Here is a 25,635-nt window from a genome sequence, read left to right on the forward strand (position 1 = left end):
ATTCGTTCGTCTGGGACTCTGGGACTCGGCCTCCGAAGACAGCGAAGACGACGACAACTTTCCAAGCACACAGACTAAGTGACACACACAGAGACACACAGAGACACATAGACACACACATAGAGACACACATAGACACATAGAGAGACACAGACTCAGTGACACACACAGAGACACACACAGAGACACAGATACATAGACACACACATAGACACACACATAGACACATAGACACACACAGAGAGACACAGACTCAGTGACACACACAGAGACACACACAGACACACATAGACACACACATAGACACACACAGAGAGACACACAGATACACACATAGACACATAGACTCAGTGACACACACACAGACACATAGACACACACAGACTCAGTGACACACACAGAGACACAGAGACACATAGACACACACATAGACACATAGACACACACAGACACATAGATACATAGACACACACAGACTCAGTGACACACACAGAGACACACACAGACACATAGACACACACATAGACACACACAGAGAGACACAGACACATAGACACACACATAGACACATAGACACACACAGAGAGACACAGACTCATAGACACACAGAGAGACACACAGAGACACATAGACACACACAGAGACACACAGAGAGACACAGACACATAGACACACACACAGACACATAGACACACACATAGACACATAGACACACACAGAGAGACACAGACACATAGACACACAGAGAGACACATAGACACACACATAGACACAGAGACACACACATAGACACATAGACACACAGAGACACACATAGACACACACAGACTCAGTGACACACACAGAGACACACACAGACACATAGACACACACATAGACACACACAGAGAGACACAGACACATAGACACACACACAGACACATAGACACACACATAGACACATAGACACACACAGAGAGACACAGACTCATAGACACACAGAGAGACACACAGAGACACATAGACACACACAGACACATAGACACATAGACGCACACAGACTCAGTGACACACACAGAGACACACACAGACACATAGACACAGAGAGACACAGACACATAGACACACACACAGACACATAGACACACACATAGACACATAGACACACACAGAGAGACACAGACTCATAGACACACAGAGAGACACACAGAGACACATAGACACACACATAGACACATAGACACACACAGAGAGACACAGACTCATAGACACACAGAGAGACACACAGAGACACATAGACACACACAGACACATAGACACATAGACACACACAGAGACACATAGACACACACAGACACATAGACACATAGACACACACAGACTCAGTGACACACACACGCAGAGACTCATAGACACATAGACAGACACATAGATACACACACAGACACACGTAGACACAGACACACACAGACTATGAACTATGAGTTAGACTGATGGCCTTAATCTAAGTTGTCTTGTTGTTATTATTAAAGTTGTTGTTATTAAAGTTGTTGTTGTTATTAAAGTTGTTGTTATTAAAGTTGTTGTTGTTATTAAAGTTGTTGTTGTTATTATTAAAGTTGTGGTTGTTATTAAAGTTGTTGTTGTTGTTATTAAAGTTGTTGTTGTTATTAAAGTTGTTATTATTAAAGTTGTTGTTGTTGACTTGCATCCCACTGGGAGTTTTTTTGCACAACAGCGTTGGTGGTGTAACGGTGATATTTTTTTCAGGAATATTTTTTGCCGGTTTAATTTTACCCCATGGATTTTCTGTTTTTTTTTTACACAAAGTCACCACACACACACAAAGTAGTCACTTTAAGATAAAAAATTTTTTCTCTTGTTCGAGTTTTTGTTTAGTTTTTAAAGTAATTAAAGTTTGTGTGTTTGTTGGCGGCCGCACTCCGATTTTCAAGAGCCGCGTGGCTCTCGCTGGAGCTCTTACCCAAAAAATAAATCAATAAATAAAATCAATAAAAACTGAAAGTGGAACGACTTTGACGGGGCCAGCGAGGCCGCTAGGCGGGTCGCCGTCCAAGGTCGCCTCGGTTTTGTGTTCCGGGCGTTTTTTTTAGTTCCGGCCACCCGTTTATATTTCGCACAGCGCATAAGTCAGCCCCATCGCCCCCGTTACCCCGCCCCCTCCCAAATCGACGACGCGTCAGAGGCCAATCCGCGCGCGTTGGCTAATCCGCGCGCGCGGAGGTGTCGTTTCGCCCGGCTTCGCCCATGCGCTCTAGGAAATGTAAAAGGGTGGTTGGTGGGTGGCGGTTGGGTTCAATGATCCGGCCGGGGTTGGCTGCCGCCGTGTTTGTGTAATGTCGGGGTTTAGATTTTAAAATAAGTTACCAGAAGACAAAGACAACAACAACAACACGAATGTTCAGAGGTCTTTTTATCCTCCTTATCGCCTGCAACGATGGAGGACGACGCTTTCAGGTCAAACGTGAAGCTGTTTCCACGTCAATAACGAGGGGCTCGTCTTTAAGCCTCAAGCCGTGTTTGTGTGTGACACGTGTTTGTTGTGTTTTATATTTATATATGTGTGTGTGTTGTGTTTTATATATGTGTGTGTGTTGTGTTTTATATATGTGTGTGTGTTGTGTTATATATATGTGTGTGTGTTGTGTTTTATATATATATGTGTTGTGATATATATATGTGTGTGTGTTGTTATATGTGTGTGTGTGTTGTGTTATATATGTGTGTGTTGTGTTATATATGTGTGTTGTGTTATATATATGTGTGTGTGTTGTGTTATATATATATGTGTTTGTATGTGTTGTGTTTTATATATGTGTGTGTTATATATATGTGTGTGTTGTGTTTTATATGTGTGTGTGTGTTGTGTTATATATATGTGTGTGTTGTGTTATATGTGTGTTGTGTTTTATATGTGTGTGTGTTGTGTTTTATATGTGTGTGTGTGTTGTGTTATATATATGTCTGTGTGTGTTGTGTTATATATGTGTGTTGTGTTATATATATGTGTGTTGTGTTATATATATGTGTGTGTGTTGTGTTATATATGTGTGTTGTGTTATATATGTGTGTGTGTGTTGTGTTTTATATATGTATGTGTTGTTTTATATATGTGTGTTGTGTTTTATATTTATATGTGTGTGTGTGTGTGACACGTGTGTGTTGTGTTATATATGTGTGTGTGTGTTGTGTTTTATATTTATGTGTGTTGTGTTATATATATGTGTGTGTGTTGTGTTTTATATATATGTGTGTGTGTTATATATGTGTTGTGTTGTGTTATATATGTGTGTGTGTTATATATGTGTGTTGTGTTAAATATGTGTGTGTTGTGTTAAATATGTGTGTGTGTTGTGTTATATATGTGTGTGTGTTGTGTTATATATGTGTGTGTGTTGTGTTAAATATGTGTGTGTTGTGTTATATATGTGTGTGTGTTGTGTTATATATATGTGTGTGTTGTGTTATATATGTGTGTTGTGTTATATATATGTGTGTGTGTGTTGTGTTATATATATGTGTTTGTATGTGTTGTGTTTTATATATGTGTGTGTTATATATGTGTGTGTTGTGTTTTATATGTGTGTGTGTTGTGTTATATATATGTGTGTGTTGTGTTTTATATATATGTGTGTGTGTTGTGTTATATATATATGTGTGTGGTGTTTTATATATGTGTGTGTTGTGTTATATATGTGTGTGTTGTGTTATATATGTGTGTTGTGTTATATATATGTGTGTGGTGTGTTATATATGTGTGTGTTGTGTTATATATGTGTGTGTGTTGTGTTATATGTGTGTTGTGTTTTATATATGTGTGTGTGTTGTGTTATATATATGTGTGTGGTGTTTTATATATGTGTGTGTTGTGTTATATATATGTGTGTGTGTTGTGTTATATATGTGTGTTGTGTTATATATATGTGTGTGTGTGTTGTGTTATATATGTGTGTGTGTTATATATATGTGTGTGTGTTGTGTTTTATATATGTGTGTGTGTGTTGTGTTTTATATATGTGTGTGTGTGTTGTGTTATATATGTGTGTGTGTGACACGTGTGTGTGTGACACGTGTGTGTGACACGTGTGTGACACGTGTGACACGTGTGTGTTGTGTTATATATATGTGTGTTGTGTTATATATATGTGTGTGTGTTGTGTTATATATGTGTGTGTGTTGTGTTATATATGTGTGTGTGTTGTGTTATATATATGTGTGTGTGTTGTGTTTTATATATATATGTGTGTGTTGTGTTATATATATGTGTGTGTGTTGTGTTATATATGCGTGTGTGTTGTGTTATATATATGTGTGTGTGTGACACGTGTGTGTTGTGTTATATATATGTGTGTGTGTGACACGTGTGTGTTGTGTTATATATATGTGTGTGTTATGTACAGTGTGTATGTAGCCCGCATGCCCAGCCACCGCATACCGAAACAGCTTTTGTTCGGCCGGATCGAGGGGGCTAAACGGGCACGGCACGGGCTAGATAAGAGATGGAGTGACGTGGTACAGGAGGCACGGGGCTAGAGAAGAGACGGAGTGATGTGGTACAGGAGGACGTGGAGCTAGAGAAGAGATGGAGTGACGTGGTACAGGAGGACGTGGAGCTAGAGAAGAGATGGAGTGATGTGGTACAGGAGGACGTGGAGCTAGAGAAGAGATGGAGTGATGTGGTACAGGAGGCACGGGCTAGAGAAGAGATGGAGTGATGTGGTACAGGAGGCACGGGCTAGAGAAGAGATGGAGTGATGTGGTACAGGAGGCACGGGGCTAGAGAAGAGATGGAGTGACGTGATACAGGAGGCACGGGGCTAGAGAAGAGATGGAGTGATGTGGTACAGGTGGCATGGGCTAGAGAAGAGATGGAGTGATGTGGTACAGGAGGCACGGGCTAGAGAAGAGATGGAGTGATGTGGTACAGGAGGCACGGGCTAGAGAAGAGATGGAGTGATGTGGTACAGGAGGCACGGGCTAGAGAAGAGATGGAGTGACGTAGTACAGGAGGCACGGGGCTAGAGAAGAGATGGAGTGATGTGGTACAGGAGGACGTGGAGCTGAGTGGACTTGCCGATGACCGGTACCAGCGGTGTCAAGATCGGCCTCTGTGGAGGAGGCTCGTGAAGGACGCTACTGGGCTAGTGCCAGGGTAGGTGCACCTTGAGGCTACTGGGCAGTTGGAGGCAGTCGCCCTCCAACAACAACGGAGGGACGGAGGAGCGACGCTCACAACAACGAGCGGAGCGCCGGGTGGCTAAAGCACAGCGGGTTGGCACAGTAGGGGAGCACAGTTGATGTATCAGCCAGTCATCTCAGTAATTCAACCCGTGGCACCTGGGTCTGTTCCGTGACCTGCCCGCGGGCCTTCGACATTTCACGTGGCCTCAAAGTGCACCGAGCCTGGCACCAGGGGGCCGTAAGAGGCTTTCTTGCATTTTTTCCCGTGACTAAAAACGTCCTCGTCACATCTCGGAATGCCCGGCAAGAATTTGAGCCTGGCTATTGCTCCGATGGAGGATCATCATCATTCATAACGGATCTTATGGGCCACGGTTGTAAGTGATCAGCAGGGGACAGTGTAGCAACATTGATTTTACTCTAGTAACTGTACAATGCCGTCATACTCAAATGTCTAGATGATCACAATACAGTATTTATAAAAGATATGCTTTTCATAATTTAGTCGTGGACTCAATAATTTATTTATTGACTTGTATTTATTTCTCCGATAATCAGAACACAACTCTTTTCTCCAGTGTAACCATTTCACTCACTGCCATAACACCCGTGTGTTTATAACAATCTCAAATTACAGCCTAACCCTACCCGAACCCAAAGCCACTAACAACCGTACCACTCCACCTCATGTCTGTCACCTTAATAGTTTAATTCCAACCTCCTCATCCCCTCTCCTGACCAAATCCGGTAACTTTACACAGTTCAGAATAGAACATGAGGAAATAATTATAATGAGGCAGAGCAATGCATATGTAAAATTACGTAAAATCCGTAATCTGGTTCCGTCTGTAAAAGATGTGATTCCGGACATACAGTACCCTGGTGTCTACAAACTAAGTTGCCTCTGTGGTAGTAGTTACATTGGAGAAACCAAACGCCATGTCTCGGACCGCATTCGTGAACACGAAGCAGACCTTAAACACGGTAGGACCAACACCTCGGCCATGGCAGATCATTGTTATAATTCAGTAGGCTCACATGACATTGACTTCTCCAAGACAGAGGTTCTTTGTAAGCCATCTGGCTACCATGAGAGATTCGTTCATGAGGCTATCCACATATACAAGCACAGAGACAATTTCAACCGAGAAGATGGATTCTGGCTTAGCAACCATTGGAAAGATTTGATAAACCATTTCAGGTCTTAATTGATTGTTCACGCTTACAGTGGCTTTCAGACAACATACATTAATTTTTCGTCTCCCCCCTCCTCTTTTCAGAGCATAGATGGACTAGTCCTTCTAAATAAAATTGCCAAATCGCTGAGCGTGGCGCCGACATTTTTGTAAATAAATAAATAAATACCCCGTTTTAAAATAAATTAATGCGGACCGACACACCTGATGACGACCGTTTGTGGTACGGTCGAAACGTCGTGAGAATTTTTATTGTTTTATATATATTTTATTATTTTATTGTTTCCCTTCAACGTGGTGACTTTACCGAAAGAGCTAAGAATATAATCTAATTTATATTGCAGGCCTTGCTGTGCAGTCTATGATGGCCGGGGGGGGGGGGGGATCATCAACTCGCTGAAATCCACAACCCCCACTCTCTCTATGTCAACTGCCATCATCTTATATACAATGTTATAATTACTGTAATGCACCTTGTGATAAGGCGTCATATAAATCCAACATAAGACACAAAGGTGGCAATAATAGTTTACGCATCTTTGTCATTTCTGCAGAAATCGTGCAGCTCTACGGCAGCTACCTGACCCTCAGGGGGAGCAAAGAGAACTCTTGGCCATGCAGGTGATATGGTACCTTGGGGGCTCCAAAATCAGGCCCCGGGGCAAGTACAGCAATGGCTACGGTGACGACAAACACCGTTAAATTCCGGTAAGACTCGCGACAAAATACCTGCCTGGTCTTAGCTGGGTATCGGGGGTTGGGGAGGAGCAGTAGGGGCAGTGATAGGGGTAGGTGTGGTGATAGGGGTTGAGGTAGGCCTGGTCTTAGCTGGGGTATCGGGGGTTGGGGAGGAGCAGTAGGGGTAGTGATAGGGGTAGGTGTGGTGATAGGGGTTGAGGTAGGCCTGGTCTTAGCTGGGGTATCGGGGGTTGGGGAGGAGCAGTAGGGGTAGTGATAGGTGTGGTGATAGGGGTTAAGGTATGCCTGCTCGTAGCTGGGTATCGGGGGTTGGGGAGGAGCAGTAGGGGTAGTGATAGGGGTAGGTGTGGTGATAGGGGTTGAGGTAGGGCTGGTCTTAGCTGGGGTATCGGGGGTTGGGGAGGAGCAGTAGGGGTAGTGATAGGGGTAGGTGTGGTGATAGGGGTTGAGGTAGGCCTGGTCTTAGCTGGGTATCGGGGGTTGGGGAGGAGCGGTAGGGGTAGTGATAGGTGTGGTGATAGGGGTTGAGGTAGGCCTGGTCTTAGCTGGGGTATCGGGGGTTGGGGAGGAGCAGTAGGGGTAGTGATAGGGGTAGGCGTGGTGATAGGGGTTGAGGTAGGCCTGGTCTTAGCTGGGGGTGAGGCTCGCCGCTCGTTGCAAAAGTTCGCGGTTTGGATGCGGCAGGCCGCCCCGGTGATCATTACTTCGGGTGTCATCGTCGTCGCCATCACGTTCAACATTGACCAATCACAGCGTTGACATCACAGGATCATCGAAGGCGGCGTTATCGCGCACACCACCATCATCATCATCATCCACTGTCATCACACACGGTGTTGTCACGCATGATGTAACCGGTATTAGACAATGCTGAAAAACAAATTACCCTGCATACATGCAGTTGGTATTTCATGTTGTCTACTGGGCCAAGTCGCCCTTGAAAAAAGTTTCTTCACTCGGTGGACTTTAAACTTGATTTGATGCTTTCGTGACTGCAGGAATCATCTCGAGGCAGCCGGGACCACAGTCACCAAGAAAACAATTGGTAACACCACTACACCGTGAAGGACTGAAATCCTGCAGCGCCCACAAGGTCCCCCCTGCTCAAGAAAGCACGTATACATGCCCGTCTGAAGTTTGCCAGTGAACATCCGAATGATTCCGAGGACAACTGGGTGAAAGTGTTGTGGTCAGATGAGACCAAAATGGAGCTCTTCGGCATCAACTCAACTCGCCGTGTTTGGAGGAGGAGGAGGAATGACCCCAAGAAACACCATCCCCACCGTCAAACACGGAGGTGGAAACGTTATGCTTTGGGGGGTAATAAAATAAAACGTAACACAATAAAATTCTCACGACGTTTCGGCCACAACACAAGTGGCCTTCATCAGGTGAAGGGACCGGGCTGTCCAGAGGACAGCGTTGGAGTGAAGACAGCTTGTTGTCGCGGCATCAAGCTTAAAGGACGCTTGCTGTCTTCACTCCAACGCTGTCCTCTGGACAGCCCGGTCCCTTCACCCGATGAAGGCCGTTTGTGTTGTGGCCGAAACGTCGTGAGAATTTTATTATTTTATTTTTACCTACGTGGTGACTTTACCGAATAGAACCAAAGAGCATGAACGGGAACTTGACAGAGTGACACTGACTTTGTTCCTCTTCTTTGGTTCTTTCGGTAAAGTCACCACGTAGAATGAGAATAAAATAATAAATTGATAAAATAAAATAACACAATAAAATTCTCATTCTACGTGGTGGTGACTTTACCGAAAGAACCAAAGAAGATGAATCATTGCAGTCACGAAAGCTTTAAATAGAAATTTAATTTTATTGTTTTATATTTTTATTATTTTATTGTTTCCCTTCTACGTGGTGGTGGTGGTGACTTTACCGAAAGAACCAAAGAAGATGAATCATTGCAGTCACGAAAGCTTTAAATAGAAATTTAATTTTATTGTTTTATATTTTTATTATTTTATTGTTTCCCTTCTACGTGGTGGTGGTGGTGACTTTACCGAAAGAACCAAAGAAGATGAATCATTGCAGTCACGAAAGCTTTAAATAGAAATTTAATTTTATTGTTTTATATTTTTATTATTTTATTGTTTCCCTTCTACGTGGTGGTGGTGGTGACTTTACCGAAAGAACCAAAGAAGATGAATCATTGCAGTCACGAAAGCTTTAAATTGACTTTGTTCCGTTGCCTCTTTCACGGTGGAACTCTGGACGATTGGGATCGGTAGCAGGAAAGCCAAGTCCCTTCGGGTGGAGGTGGTGGTGAAAATCTACACCAAGGGGGATCCTCACGTCCATGCGTCACATCCATTCACTCACGGTGACCTCAAGCCCGTGAGTGGACAGGTTGTTGAGAAAGCCCCAGCCACATTCGAGCGATGGGTTTTAATGCATTAGCTACGTTTTACCTGTCTGGCATATGAGCGGGTTGGAGGGGGGGGGGGGGGTGGTGGCGGCGGCGGCCTCACGGTAACACCGGTAAAGATCGCCCGATGTGAAGTCGACTTTAACCCAAAGTTGTGTCGCTGTGAGCGGCTTGCCCGAGAGAGAAGAAACTCACAGATAACTTAGCAGGACAACAAAACAAAATCATCACCCCAGTAGCGATATCCTGATTTACGTCTTCCCCTCTCACGTTGTTTCGATATTCGTGGCACCTTTCACGAACGCATCCCCGACATAAACTGGGGGTGTCGCTGTTTTCAAATATACAATTTTTTTTTTATCAGAATCAAAAGTAAATTTTCCCGATTAAAGGCCATTGAGGTAAGCTCGTTTTCAAAGGGGGCGACTCATCAGCTTCCAAATTGCTCACAAAAAAATGCGCGTTGGAAAGCGTTACCGAATCCACGTTGTGTGTGTGCAGGCCATTATGTTAAAAGTGTTCCGGCGTCATCCCTAATGGGAGTCATTTGCAGCTTCAATTTTCACACCGGCCAAAAACTTGGTCCGTAAACCGCTGGCACCAAAAACGGCACTACGTCGCGGAATCTGTAACGTCCGCCGTGAGACAACCTGCCAATTTGTTGTTGTGGTTATTACCGCACCCCCCGCAGAGTATAACCAGGGGTGGCCTGCCCGATGGTAACCACAAACTTCGGCGACAGGCGACCAAAAAAAATCGCGACCGCCGGTGGCCGTGCCGTGGCGCTACCGCATTGCACCGGTTCTGCACCACGCGGTGTCTGTGCAGGGGCCGATGTTGGCTTTGTGACTTTCCCCCTGTGTGTGTGTGTGCGTGCGTGCGTGCGTGCGAGCTCCCTGCAGCATCCCGCCAAAGGAGCCGAAGATGTTTGGCCGCCGTCGAGTGCCGGGGACTTTGGCCCCGCTCTGCAAGCCGCTCGCAAACGGCGACCCGGAGTTTGTGGACTTCATCGGCCGCTGACTCCGGCAAGGGCCCCGCTCTCTCCCCCCACCACCACCGCCGCGAGGATTCCCGCATCGGTCACTCTGCTCCGAATGATGAGCGGCCGCTCGCCTCCGGGCCACTAGCTCCATCACCTCTCAAGCACAATCAATCAGAAGCTCCATCATTGCACAGACTTGCATGAGCAAGTCTCCGTCACCACCGCCACCGTCACCGCCACCACCGCCCCGCTGCCGCCGTCACCACCACTGCTGCCACCACCACCACCGTCGTCGCCAACACCGCCACCACCGCCGCCGCCGTCGTCCCTACCGCCACCACCACCAGCACCGCCACGCCACCACTGCCACCATCAGCGGTGAGCCGGGTCCAGTCTCGCTGTGCGACAGGGAGGGCACCGCAACCTCTACAACCGCTGTGCAACGGTAAGCCGCTCTGCGTGTTGCATCCTGCGTGTGCGTATCTATGTTTATCATTTATTATCACCTTGCTTAATTACCCAGAAAAGCCCGACTGCGTCTTGAGATGCTGTGAATGTTGCGGAGCACGGTTTGAATGCGCACACGGACGATCCGGAGTCGCGATGTCGTAGAGCAACAGCGAGCGAGCAATAGGAGGGACGTTAAATGGTGTCGTGTCCATTCTTTCACAGATCGAGCACCGCACAGCCCTCGCTCACCCCGGCCTCTGCGGAGAAGATTGAGCTTGTGGAGGAGAAGATGTAGGGGAGCATGGGGGAGAAGATGGAGCTTGTGGAGGAGAAGATGGAGGAGGAAGGGGAGGTTGAGGAAGGAGAAGATGGAGGGGAGCATGGGGGAGAAGATGGAGCTTGTGGAGGAGAAGATGGAGGAGGGGAAGGGGAGGTTGAGGAAGGAGAAGATGGAGCTTGTGGAGGAGAAGATGGAGGGGAGCATGGGGGAGAAGATGGAGCTTGTGGAGGAGGAGAAGATGGAGGAGGGGAAGGGGAGGTTGAGGAAGGAGAAGATGGAGCTTGTGGAGGAGAAGATGGAGGGGAGCATGGGGGAGAAGATTGAGCTTGTGGAGGAGAGCATGGAGGAGGAAGGGGAGGTTGAGGAAGGAGAAGATGGAGCTTGTGGAGGAGAAGATGGAGGGGAGCATGGGGGAGAAGATTGAGCTTGTGGAGGAGAAGATGGAGGAGGGGAAGGGGAGGTTGAGGAAGGAGAAGATGGAGGGGAGCATGGGGGAGAAGATGGAGCTTGTGGAGGAGAAGATGGAGTGGAGCATGGGGGAGAAGATGGAGCTTGTGGAGGAGGAGAAGATGGAGGAGGAGGAAGGGGAGGTTGAGGGGAAGGAGGAGGAAGGGGAGGAAGAGGAGAAGATGGAGGAGGAGGAAGGGGAGGTTGAGGGGAAGGAGGAGGAAGGGGAGGAAGAGGAGAAGATGGAGGCGCTGATACGGGAGACGAGCGGGCGGGAGGAGCGATTTGGACCGCCTCGTGTGGGACGAGCAATCCGCTCTTTCCTCTGCCACTGGGCTGCTCTGCGGTGGAGTCTCCACCGCAGAGCAGCCACGAAGGCGCCAGGGGTGGGTGACGATGGATGTGTATTAGTATCATCATCATCACCGCTATCACCGCATACGCACACACGTTCCACACTCTTCCCACCCCAACATATGCACCACACACACACACACACAGCAGACGCTACAGACACTACGCACATGGGCTGCTAGGCCGTGCTGCGGCCGGACATGCGGGTTTCACAGCCCAGCCAACGCGGCCTCGCCTGGTTAATCCCAGGATGGATCGGAGGTTAGGCCACCCTACACATCACACACATCACACACACACACTGTAAATTATTGTTATTGTGATATATACATTGTCAAATAAATGAGTAAACATACACGAGACAATGCTGCTTTGTTTGCTAATGTATCCTGGGTTCAATGTGTCTCGTGGCTTTGTGTGAGGTGTCTTGGCTCGCGCCAGGAGCTGGGAGCGCATTCTCAGTGTCGGTGGGGCTCGGTTTACGCTCTTGGTCTGTTTGAGGAGCTGAATTTGGCCTGGTTAACATGACAAAACGCCTTTTGTGTCGTAGTTGTTTAAGTCACCTGGCTTATTACGTGTCATTTTGTTGATGTCTGCGTTCAGGAATCATTTTCACGAGTTCCTTCCGCAGGGTTTATGCCCCCTTCTTCTTAGATGTAAATCTCGTAATTAATTTTTTGTACGGTGGTCAGTGATGCGATTATATGAATGGCGCCAGAGAAAATGTAAATTATGATTTGAAGCTTTCGTGACTGCGAGGATTCATCTTTGATTCTTTCTGTAAAGTCACCACCACCACGTAGAATGAGAATAAAATAATAAATTGATAAAATAAAATAACACAATAATATTCTCACGACGTTTCGGCCACAACACAAGCGGCCTTCATCAGGTGAAGGGGGCGAGACTGTCTGGTAGGACAGCGCTGGAGTGAAAGAGCCACGTTCAGATCATGGCCTTTAAGCTTAGAGTCGCGGCATCTCTTCAGAAAGGTGAGAGACTCGATTAGTTGAGCCTTCTTATCCCGAAGTCTGTTGAATGATCTTAAGGATGTGTGGAATCCCTCCCCGTAGAGGCAGTCACGAAAGCTTTAAATCGAAATTTAACCGCCTCTACGGGGAGGGATTCCACACATCCTTAAGATCATTCAACAGACTTCGGGATAAGAAGGCTCAACTAATCGAGTCTCTCACCTTTCTGAAGAGATGCCGCGACTCTAAGCTTAAAGGCCGTGATCTGAACGTGGCTCTTTCACTCCAGCGCTGTCCTACCAGACAGTCTCGTCCCTTCACCTGATGAAGGCCGCTTGTGTTGTGGCCGAAACGTTGTGAGATATTTTATCGTGTTATTTTATTTTATCAATTTATTATTTTATTCTCATTCTACGTGGTGGTGACTTTACCGAAAGAACCAGAGAAGATGTAAACTATCGTTTACGTAACGCGAGAACGGAAATGCAACACCTCGCGTTCAGGACTCTTGAGCTTACGTTCCCCGTCGCTTGCCAAAATCAACGTTTCTGATTTAAGAGTCACGTCATACAGATCTCACGGTTACTAAAAAAATAATTCCAGCAATCAATTTTAATTCCCCCGCGACGAAGGGAAGGCGGTAACGAGATTTTTTTTTAAAGCGTACATTACCGGAACGCCCAAGTCGACCCCAACACCCCTGGGGCTGTCCGTCCGTCCTATCCACAAACCTCTCTCTCGACGACGAATCCGCCTCAGACGCCGCGACCCTCTTGGGAACCCCCCCACCGCGAATCCGGGACAACGGCAGCCTTCCCATTTGCCAGGACCACAATAACGTCCCTCGCCATCGCTTCGGACCCATGCGCTTAACCTGGAACGGTGCGAGTTTCAACCCCCTTCGATGGAGATCGGAGAGCTGAACGGAGTTGAAAAGAGCTCGCGGAAAAAAATCCCTGTTCTTTGGTTCTTTCGGTAAAATCACCACCACCACCACATAGAATAAGAATAATAAAATAATGAATTGATAAAATAAAATAACACAATAATAGTGAGAATTTCGATTTAAAGCTTTCGTGACCGCAATGATTCATCTTCTTTGGTTCTTTCGGTAAAGTTACCATGTAGAATGAGAATAACATAATAAATTGATAAAATAACACAATAAAATTATTTTATTCTCATTCTACGTGACTTTACCGAAAGAACCAAAGAAGAACAGTGAGAATATTATTATCGTGTTATTTTATTTTATCAATTTATTATTTTATTCTCATTCCACGTGGTGGTGACTTTACCGAAAGAACCAAAGCAGACATAGTATCGTGTCACTCACAACCACACGGGTCAAATTACGTGTTGTTGTTGTTGGTGTCACGGTCAAAATTGTGGTCAATTCCAGTAAACATTATCCAGAATCTTCTTTGGTTCTTTCGGTAAAGTCACGTAGACTTTACCGAAAGAACCAAAGAAGACGAATCCTCGCAGTCACGAAAGCTTCAAATCGAAATTTAACCGCCTCTACGGGGAGGGATTCCACACATCCTTAAGATCATTCAACAGACTTCGGGATAAGAAGGCTCAACTAATCGAGTCTCTCACCTTTCTGAAGAGATGCCGCGACTCTAAGCTTAAAGGCCGTGATCTGAACGTGGCTCTTTCACTCCAGCGCTGTCTTACCAGACAGTCTCGTCCCTTCACCTGATGAAGGCCGCTTGTGTTGTGGCCGAAACGTTGTGAGATATTTTATCGTGTTATTTTATTTTATCAATTTATTATTTTATTCTCATTCTACGTGGTGGTGACTTTACCGAAAGAACCAGAGAAGATGTAAACTATCGTTTACGTAACGCGAGAACGGAAATGCAACACCTCGCGTTCAGGACTCTTGAGCTTACGTTCCCCGTCGCTTGCCAAAATCAACGTTTCTGATTTGAGAGTCACGTCATACAGATCTCACGGTTACTAAAAAAATAATTCCAGCAATCAATTTTAATTCCCCCCCGACGAAGGGAAGGCGGTAACGAGATTTTTTTTTAAAGCGTACATTACCGGAACGCCCAAGTCGACCCCAACACCCCTGGGGCTGTCCGTCCGTCCTATCCACAAACCTCTCTCTCGACGACGAATCCGCCTCAGACGCCGCGACCCTCTTGGGAACCCCCCCACCGCGAATCCGGGACAACGGCAGCCTTCCCATTTGCCAGGACCACAATAACGTCCCTCGCCATCGCTTCGGACCCATGCGCTTAACCTGGAACGGTGCGAGTTTCAACCCCCTTCGATGGAGATCGGAGAGCTGAACGGAGTTGAAAAGAGCTCGCGGAAAAAAATCCCTGTTCTTTGGTTCTTTCGGTAAAGTCACCACCACCACCACCACCACGTAGAATAAGAATAATAAAATAATAAATTGATAAAATAAAATAACACAATAATAGTGAGAATTTCGATTTAAAGCTTTCGTGACCGCAATGATTCATCTTCTTTGGTTCTTTCGGTAAAGTTACCATGTAGAATGAGAATAACATAATAAATTGATAAAATAACATAAAATAACACAATAAAATTATTTTATTCTCATTCTACGTGACTTTACCGAAAGAACCAAAGAAGAACAGTGAGAATATTATTATCGTGTTATTTTATTTTATCAATTTATTATTTTATTCTCATTCCACGTGGTGGTGACTTTACCGAAAGAACCAAAGCAGACATAGTATCGTGTCACTCACAACCCCACGGGTCAAATTGCGTGTTGTTGTTGTTGGTGTCACGGTCAAAATTGTGGTCAATTCCAGTAAACATTATCCAGAATCTTCTTTGGTTCTTTCGGTAAAGTCACGTAGACTTTACCGAAAGAACCAAAGAAGACGAATCCTCGCAGTCACGAAAGCTTCAAATCGAAATTTAACCGCCTCTACGGGGAGGGATTCCACACATCCTTAAGATCATTCAACAGACTTCGGGATAAGAAGGCTCAACTAATCGAGTCTCTCACCTTTCTGAAGAGATGCCGCGACTCTAAGCTTAAAGGCCGTGATCTGAACGTGGCTCTTTCACTCCAGCGCTGTCCTACCAGACAGTCTCGTCCCTTCACCTGATGAAGGCCGCTTGTGTTGTGGCCGAAACGTTGTGAGATATTTTATCGTGTTATTTTATTTTATCAATTTATTATTTTATTCTCATTCTACGTGGTGGTGACTTTACCGAAAGAACCAGAGAAGATGTAAACTATCGTTTACGTAACGCGAGAACGGAAATGCAACACCTCGCATTCAGGACTCTTGAGCTTACGTTCCCCGTCGCTTGCCAAAATCAACGTTTCTGATTTGAGAGTCACGTCATACAGATCTCACGGTTACTAAAAAAATAATTCCAGCAATCAATTTTAATTCCCCCCCGACGAAGGGAAGGCGGTAACGAGATTTTTTTTTAAAGCGTACATTACCGGAACGCCCAAGTCGACCCCAACACCCCTGGGGCTGTCCGTCCGTCCTATCCACAAACCTCTCTCTCGACGACGAATCCGCCTCAGACGCCGCGACCCTCTTGGGAACCCCCCCACCGCGAATCCGGGACAACGGCAGCCTTCCCATTTGCCAGGACCACAATAACGTCCCTCGCCATCGCTTCGGACCCATGCGCTTAACCTGGAACGGTGCGAGTTTCAACCCCCTTCGATGGAGATCGGAGAGCTGAACGGAGTTGAAAAGAGCTCGCGGAAAAAACTCCCTGTTCTTTGGTTCTTTCGGTAAAGTCACCACCACCACCACCACGTAGAATAAGAATAATAAAATAATAAATTGATAAAATAAAATAACACAATAATAGTGAGAATTTCGATTTAAAGCTTTCGTGACCGCAATGATTCATCTTCTTTGGTTCTTTCGGTAAAGTTACCATGTAGAATGAGAATAACATAATAAATTGATAAAATAACATAAAATAACACAATAAAATTATTTTATTCTCATTCTACGTGACTTTACCGAAAGAACCAAAGAAGAACAGTGAGAATATTATTATCGTGTTATTTTATTTTATCAATTTATTATTTTATTCTCATTCCACGTGGTGGTGACTTTACCGAAAGAACCAAAGCAGACATAGTATCGTGTCACTCACAACCCCACGGGTCAAATTGCGTGTTGTTGTTGTTGGTGTCACGGTCAAAATTGTGGTCAATTCCAGTAAACATTATCCAGAATCTTCTTTGGTTCTTTCGGTAAAGTCACGTAGACTTTACCGAAAGAACCAAAGAAGACGAATCCTCGCAGTCACGAAAGCTTCAAATCGAAATTTAACCGCCTCTACGGGGAGGGATTCCACACATCCTTAAGATCATTCAACAGACTTCGGGATAAGAAGGCTCAACTAATCGAGTCTCTCACCTTTCTGAAGAGATGCCGCGACTCTAAGCTTAAAGGCCGTGATCTGAACGTGGCTCTTTCACTCCAGCGCTGTCCTACCAGACAGTCTCGTCCCTTCACCTGATGAAGGCCGCTTGTGTTGTGGCCGAAACGTTGTGAGATATTTTATCGTGTTATTTTATTTTATCAATTTATTATTTTATTCTCATTCTACGTGGTGGTGACTTTACCGAAAGAACCAGAGAAGATGTAAACTATCGTTTACGTAACGCGAGAACGGAAATGCAACACCTCGCATTCAGGACTCTTGAGCTTACGTTCCCCGTCACTTGCCAAAATCAACGTTTCTGATTTGAGAGTCACGTCATACAGATCTCACGGTTACTAAAAAAATAATTCCAGCAATCAATTTTAATTCCCCCCCGACGAAGGGAAGGCGGTAACGAGATTATTTTTTAAAGCGTACATTACCGGAACGCCCAAGTCGACCCCAACACCCCTGGGGCTGTCCGTCCGTCCTATCCACAAACCTCTCTCTCGACGACGAATCCGCCTCAGACGCCGCGACCCTCTTGGGAACCCCCCCACCGCGAATCCGGGACAACGGCAGCCTTCCCATTTGCCAGGACCACAATAACGTCCCTCGTCATCGCTTCGGACCCATGCGCTTAACCTGGAACGGTGCGAGTTTCAACCCCCTTCGATGGAGATCGGAGAGCTGAACGGAGTTGAAAAGAGCTCGCGGAAAAAACTCCCTGTTCTTTGGTTCTTTCGGTAAAGTCACCACCACCACCACCACGTAGAATAAGAATAATAAAATAATAAATTGATAAAATAAAATAACACAATAATAGTGAGAATTTCGATTTAAAGCTTTCGTGACCGCAATGATTCATCTTCTTTGGTTCTTTCGGTAAAGTTACCATGTAGAATGAGAATAACATAATAAATTGATAAAATAACATAAAATAACACAATAAAATTATTTTATTCTCATTCTACGTGACTTTACCGAAAGAACCAAAGAAGAACAGTGAGAATATTATTATCGTGTTATTTTATTTTATCAATTTATTATTTTATTCTCATTCCACGTGGTGGTGACTTTACCGAAAGAACCAAAGCAGACATAGTATCGTGTCACTCACAACCCCACGGGTCAAATTGCGTGTTGTTGTTGTTGGTGTCACGGTCAAAATTGTGGTCAATTCCAGTGTTGTTGTTGTTGGTGTCACGGTCAAAATTGTGGTCAATTCCAGTAAACATTATCCAGAATCTTCTTTGGTTCTTTCGGTAATGTCACGTAGATTTTACCGAAAGAACCAAAGAAGAGGAATCCTCGCAGTCACGAAAGCTTCAAATCGAAATCCTACATATCCTTCTGCTCTACCAAATCTCTCCGGATGTCACTGAGCTAACTCTGGCGTCCGTGTTACTCCACCTGCCTTGATTATTAACATCAAGTGCATTGTCTCGTGTTTTATATCTTTTAATTTCCTGACCTTTCTGATTAAATTGTTCTTGGTGAATTCGTTTTCTTTTGCGATTGCACCCAGCTGTCCTTTCTCTTTGTTTCTCTTGTAATAATCTATAAAATAAAATAACACAATAATAATATTCCGTGAGAATATTATCGTGTTATTTTATCAATTTATTATTTGATTCTCATTCTACGTGGTGGTGGTGGTGGTGGTGACTTTAACCGAAAGAACCAAAGAAGACGAATCCTCGCAGTCACGAAAGCTTCAAATCAAAATCCCCCCCCCCTCCCCGGTTTTGATCTTCTACAAAGCCCGTGGCTCCACCCTAAACGGCGTCCGTACAAACCCAGGCCGACGCGCCAGTGGGAAACTCTCCGGCGCGCGACTCGCGGCCATCCAGAACTGAACCGTGCACCCGCAAAGCACGAGGGAGACATCGCAGCTGCCCCGCGACGGCAACGTTATCGCTCGGATGTGAAATTGTCGCCCGGCATCTACGGCGGGCCCGATGACGAAAGAAGGGAGGGAGGGAGAGGGAGAGAGAGAGGGAGAGAGGGAGAGAGGGAGAGGGAGGGAGAGGGAGAGAGAGAGAGAGAGGGAGAGAGAGAGAGAGGGAGGTTTACGATATGTAATCATCTTCTTTGGTTCTTTCGGTAAAGTCACCACCACGTAGAATGAGAATAAAATAATAAATTGATAAAATAAAATAACACAACAATAATATTCTAACACGACGTTTCGGCCACAACACAAGCGGCCTTCATCAGGTGAAGGGGCGAGACTGTCTGGTAGGACAGCGCTCATTCTACGTGGTGGTGACTTTACCGAAAGAACCAAAGAAGATGAATCATTGCAGTCACGAAAGCTTTAAATCGAGATATGTAAATTAAACACACAATCGCGACCTTTCTAGATTTGAAGCTTTCGTGACTGCTGGGATCCATACTCTTTGGTTCTATTGGGTAAAGTCACCACGTAGTAGGTGAAAATATTACGTTAATATTCTTAGTTTTTTCGGTAAAGTCAAAAAGTCAATAATGACTTTACCGAAAAAACTAAGAATATGAATTACTGCAGTCACGAAAGCTTTAAATCAAAATTTATATTACGTTAATGTTATTTTATTTTCACCTACGTGACTTTACCCAACAATCACGACCTCGTAATACAAACAAAAACAGATCCCCCACTTAGCCCGTAACAGACTTGTCGGGGCAAGTGCCGCTGACGAGCGTGAACGATGGCCCCCCGCCACGGAACACGAGCGGATGGGGTTGGACAACGCTTTGCACGGCCGCCTTTGTCTCCCCGGTGCCGACGTTGGCGCCCAATTACGGCCGAGTCGATCCAAGCAGAGGCCCAGGGACCGGGTCGGTTCAGGACAATCGTCGCTGGGTGTCGGCCGTGAGCATCGAACCGGCGTCGCTCGGTTTAGTGGAGCGGCGAGTTCACCGCCGCACCTCGGCTCCCCCTCGTCTTGTGAATAGCGCGCGCGCACTGACACACCTCAGCTGGACATTGAGACGCAGCCAATCCAAATCGTCCAAATCTGCTCACCCGACAGCAGCAGCAGCAGCAGCCGCCGCTGCCGTTCACCACCACGTGGCAAGTATCGTCACCGCAGCGCTTGTGCAAGGCGCGGTGCACTTCTGAAGCCACGGGCAGGGCCGAAGGCCCGCTGACAGATCACAGGACAGACCCAGGTGTTGTGGGTTAGCTGGCTGAGACGACCGGCAGATGCACCGCCGCCTGTGCCCCTTACACTGTGCCAGCTCGCTGAGTTTTAGCCGCCTTCGAGAGCCTCTCATTGTTGTGAGTGTCGCTTCTCGGCCCTCCACCGTTGTTTGAGGGCGAACGCCTCCAACCGCCCGGTTAGGATCCTTCACGAGCCTCCTCCGCACACACGAGGCTGATCACACACACTCACACTCACCTACTGGAGCACAACCAAACACCCGTTCATGGAGTTGGTCAAACATCCTTCTCTAGGACCACAGAGCTCGGTAAATTTGTTGGTGCCCGTTCTGCCCGCCCTTCTAGCGTGCCTGTGGTTTCCTACACCTCCGAATGATTACATTTTTCACGAGATGAAAACCAAACGCATGACACACAATTCAATATTCAATTAGAAGGTGCACCCCCCCATAACTTGTGTTTAAAAGCACAGGGGAAGAAAAGGGAGTCTAATAATCCAGAGAATAGGGTGGGCACTTTAACGGAGTGGAAATCTTGAAATTCGCCCCCAAATGAAACCGTGATTAATTCAACAAGGAAATAAAATAACACGGCAAGGTAAAGTGTCCCGGTTCATCTGACAATCTGCCGACATCCTCAAAGCCAGTTCCATTACTTGCTGCTGCAGGTCTACGGGTCTCTATGCGAGTGATTAAAGGTCACTTTTGCGTGACTAAAATTGCAATAATTAATCTGAAAACGAAGATCGTTTAAATCATGTGATGACAGATTCATATTCCACGATGGCTGAGATTTTTTTTAGTTGCAGCCATGAGGCTCAGAAGGTTCATAATGGCCATGTCAGAGATCCTGAGCCAGCAGTGCTGAGATCCTGGGTTCAAGCTCTGGGTCTGGGTGTTTCTCTCTCAAGAGGTTCATAATGGCTGGGTCAGACACAGTGAGCCAACAGTGCTGAGATCCTGGGTTCAAGCTCTGGCTCTGGGTGTTTCTCTCTCAAGAGGTTCATAATGGCTGGGTCAGACACAGTGAGCCAACAATGCTGAGATCCTGGGTTCAAGCTCTGGGTCTGGGTGTTTCTCTCTCAGAAGGTTCATGATGGCTGGGTCAGACACAGTGAGCCAACAATACTGAGATCCTGGGTTCAAGCTCTGGCTCTGGGTGTTTCTCTCTCAGCAGGTTCATAATGGCTGGGTCAGACACAGTGAGCCAACAGTGCTGAGATCCTGGGTTCAAGCTCTGGGTCTGGGTGTTTCTCTCTCAGAAGGTTCATGATGGCTGGGTCAGACACACTGAGCCAACAGTGCTGAGATCCTGGGTTCAAGCTCTGGCTCTGGGTGTTTCTCTCTCAGCAGGTTCATAATGGCTGGGTCAGACACAGTGAGCCCACAATGCTGAGATCCTGGGTTCAAGCTCTGGGTCTGGGTGTTTCTCTCTCAGAAGGTTCATGATGGCTGGGTCAGACACAGTGAGCCAACAATACTGAGATCCTGGGTTCAAGCTCTGGGTCTGGGCATCTCTCTCAGGAGGTTCATGATGGCTGGGTCAGACACACGGAGCCAACAATGCTGAGCTCCTGGGTTCAAGCTCTGGGTCTGGGTGTTTCTCTCTCAGCAGGTTCATAATGGCTGGGTCAGACACAGTGAGCCAACAGTGCTGAGATCCTGGGTTCAAGCTCTGGCTCTGGGTGTTTCTCTCTCAGCAGGTTCATAATGGCTGGGTCAGACACAGTGAGCCCACAATGCTGAGATCCTGGGTTCAAGCTCTGGGTCTGGGTGTTTCTCTCTCAGGTTCATAATGGCTGGGTCAGACACACTGAGCCAACAGTGCTGAGATCCTGCGTTACAACGCCTGGCTCTGGGTGTTTCTCTCTCAGAAGGTTCATAATGGCTGGGTCAGACACACTGAGCCAACAATACTGAGATCCTGGGTTCAAGCTCTGGGTCTGGGCGTTTCTCTCTCAGAAGGTTCATAATGGCTGGGTCAGACACACTGAGCCAACAGTGCTGAGATCCTGCGTTACAACGCCTGGCTCTGGGTGTTTCTCTCTCAGAAGGTTCATAATGGCTGGGTCAGACACACTGAGCCAGCATTGCTGAGATCCTGGGTTCAAGCTCTGGGTCTGGGAGTCTCTCTCAAGAGGTTCATAATGGCTGGGTCCGACACAGTGAGCCAACAGTACTGAGATCCTGGGTTCAAGCTCTGGGTCTGGGCGTTTCTCTCTCAGAAGGTTCATAATGGCTGGGTCAGACACAGTGAGCCAACAATGCTGAGATCCTGGGTTACAACGCCTGGCTCTGGGTGTTTCTCTCTCAGAAGGTTCATAATGGCTGGGTCAGACACACTGAGCCAGCATTGCTGAGATCCTGGGTTCAAGCTCTGGGTCTGGGAGTCTCTCTCAAGAGGTTCATAATGGCTGGGTCAGACACACTGAGCCAGCATTGCTGAGATCCTGGGTTCAAGCTCTGGGTCTGGGTGTTTCTCTCTCAGAAGGTTCATGATGGCTGGGTCAGACACACTGAGCCAACAGTACTGAGATCCTGGGTTCAAGCTCTGGGTCTGGGCATCTCTCTCAGAAGGTTAATAATGGCTGGGTCAGACACACTGAGCCAACAATGCTGAGATCCTGGGTTCAAGCTCTGGGTCTGGGTGTTTCTCTCAGGAGGTTCATAATGGTTGGGTCAGACACAGTGAGCCAACAATGCTGAGATCCTGCGTTACAACGCCTGGCTCTGGGTGTTTCTCTCTCAGAAGGTTCATAATGGCTGGGTCAGACACACTGAGCCAACAATGCTGAGATCCTGGGTTCAAGCTCTGGGTCTGGGTGTTTCTCTCAGGAGGTTCATAATGGTTGGGTCAGACACAGTGAGCCAACAATGCTGAGATCCTGCGTTACAACGCCTGGCTCTGGGTGTTTCTCTCTCAGCAGGTTCATAATGGCTGGGTCAAAGACACGGAGCCACACACCGCTGAGCTCCTGGGTTTTCGATCCGTGGGATTGGGGTGTCTCTCTCGGGGGCTTATAAAGGCAGGGTCAGAGGCTACAACGTGAGGAACTTAGCTGTATGTACAGCTCAGTAGGCCGTACTCGGGTTATAAACTTCTGACCTCTGACTTATCGTACAGCAAGAGGGACGCCACAGCAGCAGACGGAGTCCGTGTGTTCGTACAGTGCCGGGTTATACGAGGAGCTGAATGTTTTCAAGCTGTCAATTCCGGTTCAATGATTCTGCACTTCTAGATTTGAAGCTTTCGTGACTGCTAGGATCCATACTCTTTGGTTCTATTGGGTAAAGTCACCACGTAGGTGAAAATAAAATAACAAAAAATCATCACGACGTTTCGGCCACAACACAAGCGGCCTTCATCAGGTGAAGGGACGAGACTGTCTGGAGGACAGCGCTGGAGTGGATTCTGCACTTGCTCTATTACTATAGTACTATACCGCCTTCAACTATTATGAACGATCGGGTGTTTAAGGTTAGCGGCTTTATCATATTATCTGGCTGTATAGCAAATGAAAAATTAAAATTACTTTAATATGCAGGTAAAAAAAGACGTGCGTTCTTATCATTTTTGAGTTTTTTTGCAATTAATCTTGACCACACAACAGTAGAAAGGGAGAGCTGAGCCCTGGACAGAGCGGACCAACGCGGACGCCCACAATGAACGCCTCGAGCGAGACTCACACAACAACAACAACAACCACCACCACTCGCCACTAAGTGGCGGTGACGTCACCACGGCGCCTGTGCCAGGCTAGGTGCACGTTGAGACCACGTGAAGTGTCGAACGCCCGGTGGCAGGAGGTCACGGGGCAGACCCAGGTGCCACGAGTCGACTGACTGAGATGACTGGCTGATGTACCACCTGTGCCCCCTACTGTGCCAACCTGCTGTGCTTTAGCCACCCGGCGCTCCGCTCGTTGTTGTGAGCGTCGCTCCTCCACCCTCCGTTGTTGTTGGAGGGCGACTGCCTCCAACTGCCCAGTAGCATCCTTCACGAGCCTCCTCCACAGAGGCCGATCTTGACACCGCTGGTACCAGTCATCGGCAAGTCCACTCAGCTCCACGTCCTCCTGTACCACGTCACTCCATCTCTTCTCTAGCCCCGTGCCTCCTGTACCACATCACTCCATCTCTTCTCTAGCCCCGTGCCTCCTGTATCACGTCACTCCATCTCTTCTCTAGCCCCGTGCCTCCTGTACCACATCACTCCATCTCTTCACTAGCCCCGTGCCTCCTGTACCACATCACTCCATCTCTTCTCTAGACCCGTGCCTCCTGTACCACGTCACTCCATCTCTTCTCTAGCCCCGTGCCTCCTGTACCACATCACTCCATCTCTTCTCTAGCCCCGTGCCTCCTGTACCACATCACTCCATCTCTTCTCTAGCCCCGTGCCTCCTGTACCACATCACTCCATCTCTTCTCTAGCCCGTGCCTCCTGTACCACATCACTCCATCTCTTCTCTAGCCCTGTGCCTCCTGTACCACATCACTCCATCTCTTCTCTAGCTCCGTGCCTCCTGTACCACATCACTCCATCTCTTCACTAGCCCGTGCCTCCTGTACCACATCACTCCATCTCTTCTCTAGCCCCGTGCCACCTGTACCACATCACTCCATCTCTTCTCTAGCCCCGTGCCTCCTGTACCACATCACTCCATCTCTTCTCTAGCCCGTGCCTCCTGTACCACGTCACTCCATCTCTTCTCTAGCCCCGTGCCTCCTGTACCACATCACTCCATCTCTTCTCTAGCCCCGTGCCTCCTGTACCACGTCACTCCATCTCTTCTCTAGCCCCGTGCCTCCTGTACCACATCACTCCATCTCTTCTCTAGCCCCGTGCCTCCTGTACCACATCACTCCATCTCTTCTCTAGCCCCGTGCCTCCTGTACCACATCACTCCATCTCTTCTCTAGCCCGTGCCTCCTGTACCACATCACTCCATCTCTTCTCTAGCCCCGTGCCTCCTGTACCACATCACTCCATCTCTTCTCTAGCCCTGTGCCTCCTGTACCACATCACTCCATCTCTTCTCTAGCCCCGTGCCTCCTGTACCACATCACTCCATCTCTTTTCTAGCCCCGTGCCTCCTGTACCACATCACTCCATCTCTTCTCTAGCCCGTGTCTCCTGTACCACATCACTC

General features: G+C 47.1%; 1 protein-coding gene across 1 annotated transcript in view; it reads right to left on the minus strand.

The window, feature by feature from the left end:
• Positions 1–10,742: 10,742 nt before the first annotated feature.
• Positions 10,743–25,635, minus strand: part of LOC142911195 (uncharacterized) — a 134,625-nt gene continuing 119,732 nt past the window's right edge. Inside the window, exon 16 of the mRNA XM_076060296.1 lies at positions 10,743–10,833. Within this exon, the coding sequence (XP_075916411.1) occupies positions 10,764–10,833 (70 nt within the window). The 3' untranslated portion in view covers positions 10,743–10,763. The remainder of the gene's footprint in view (positions 10,834–25,635) is intronic.

The sequence above is a fragment of the Petromyzon marinus genome, unplaced genomic scaffold (genome assembly GCF_048934315.1).
Source record: "Petromyzon marinus isolate PM22_M1 ecotype Great Lakes invasive population unplaced genomic scaffold, UKy_Petmar_22M1.pri1.0 PM_G_Scaffold_171, whole genome shotgun sequence".
Lineage (NCBI taxonomy): Eukaryota > Metazoa > Chordata > Hyperoartia > Petromyzontiformes > Petromyzontidae > Petromyzon > Petromyzon marinus.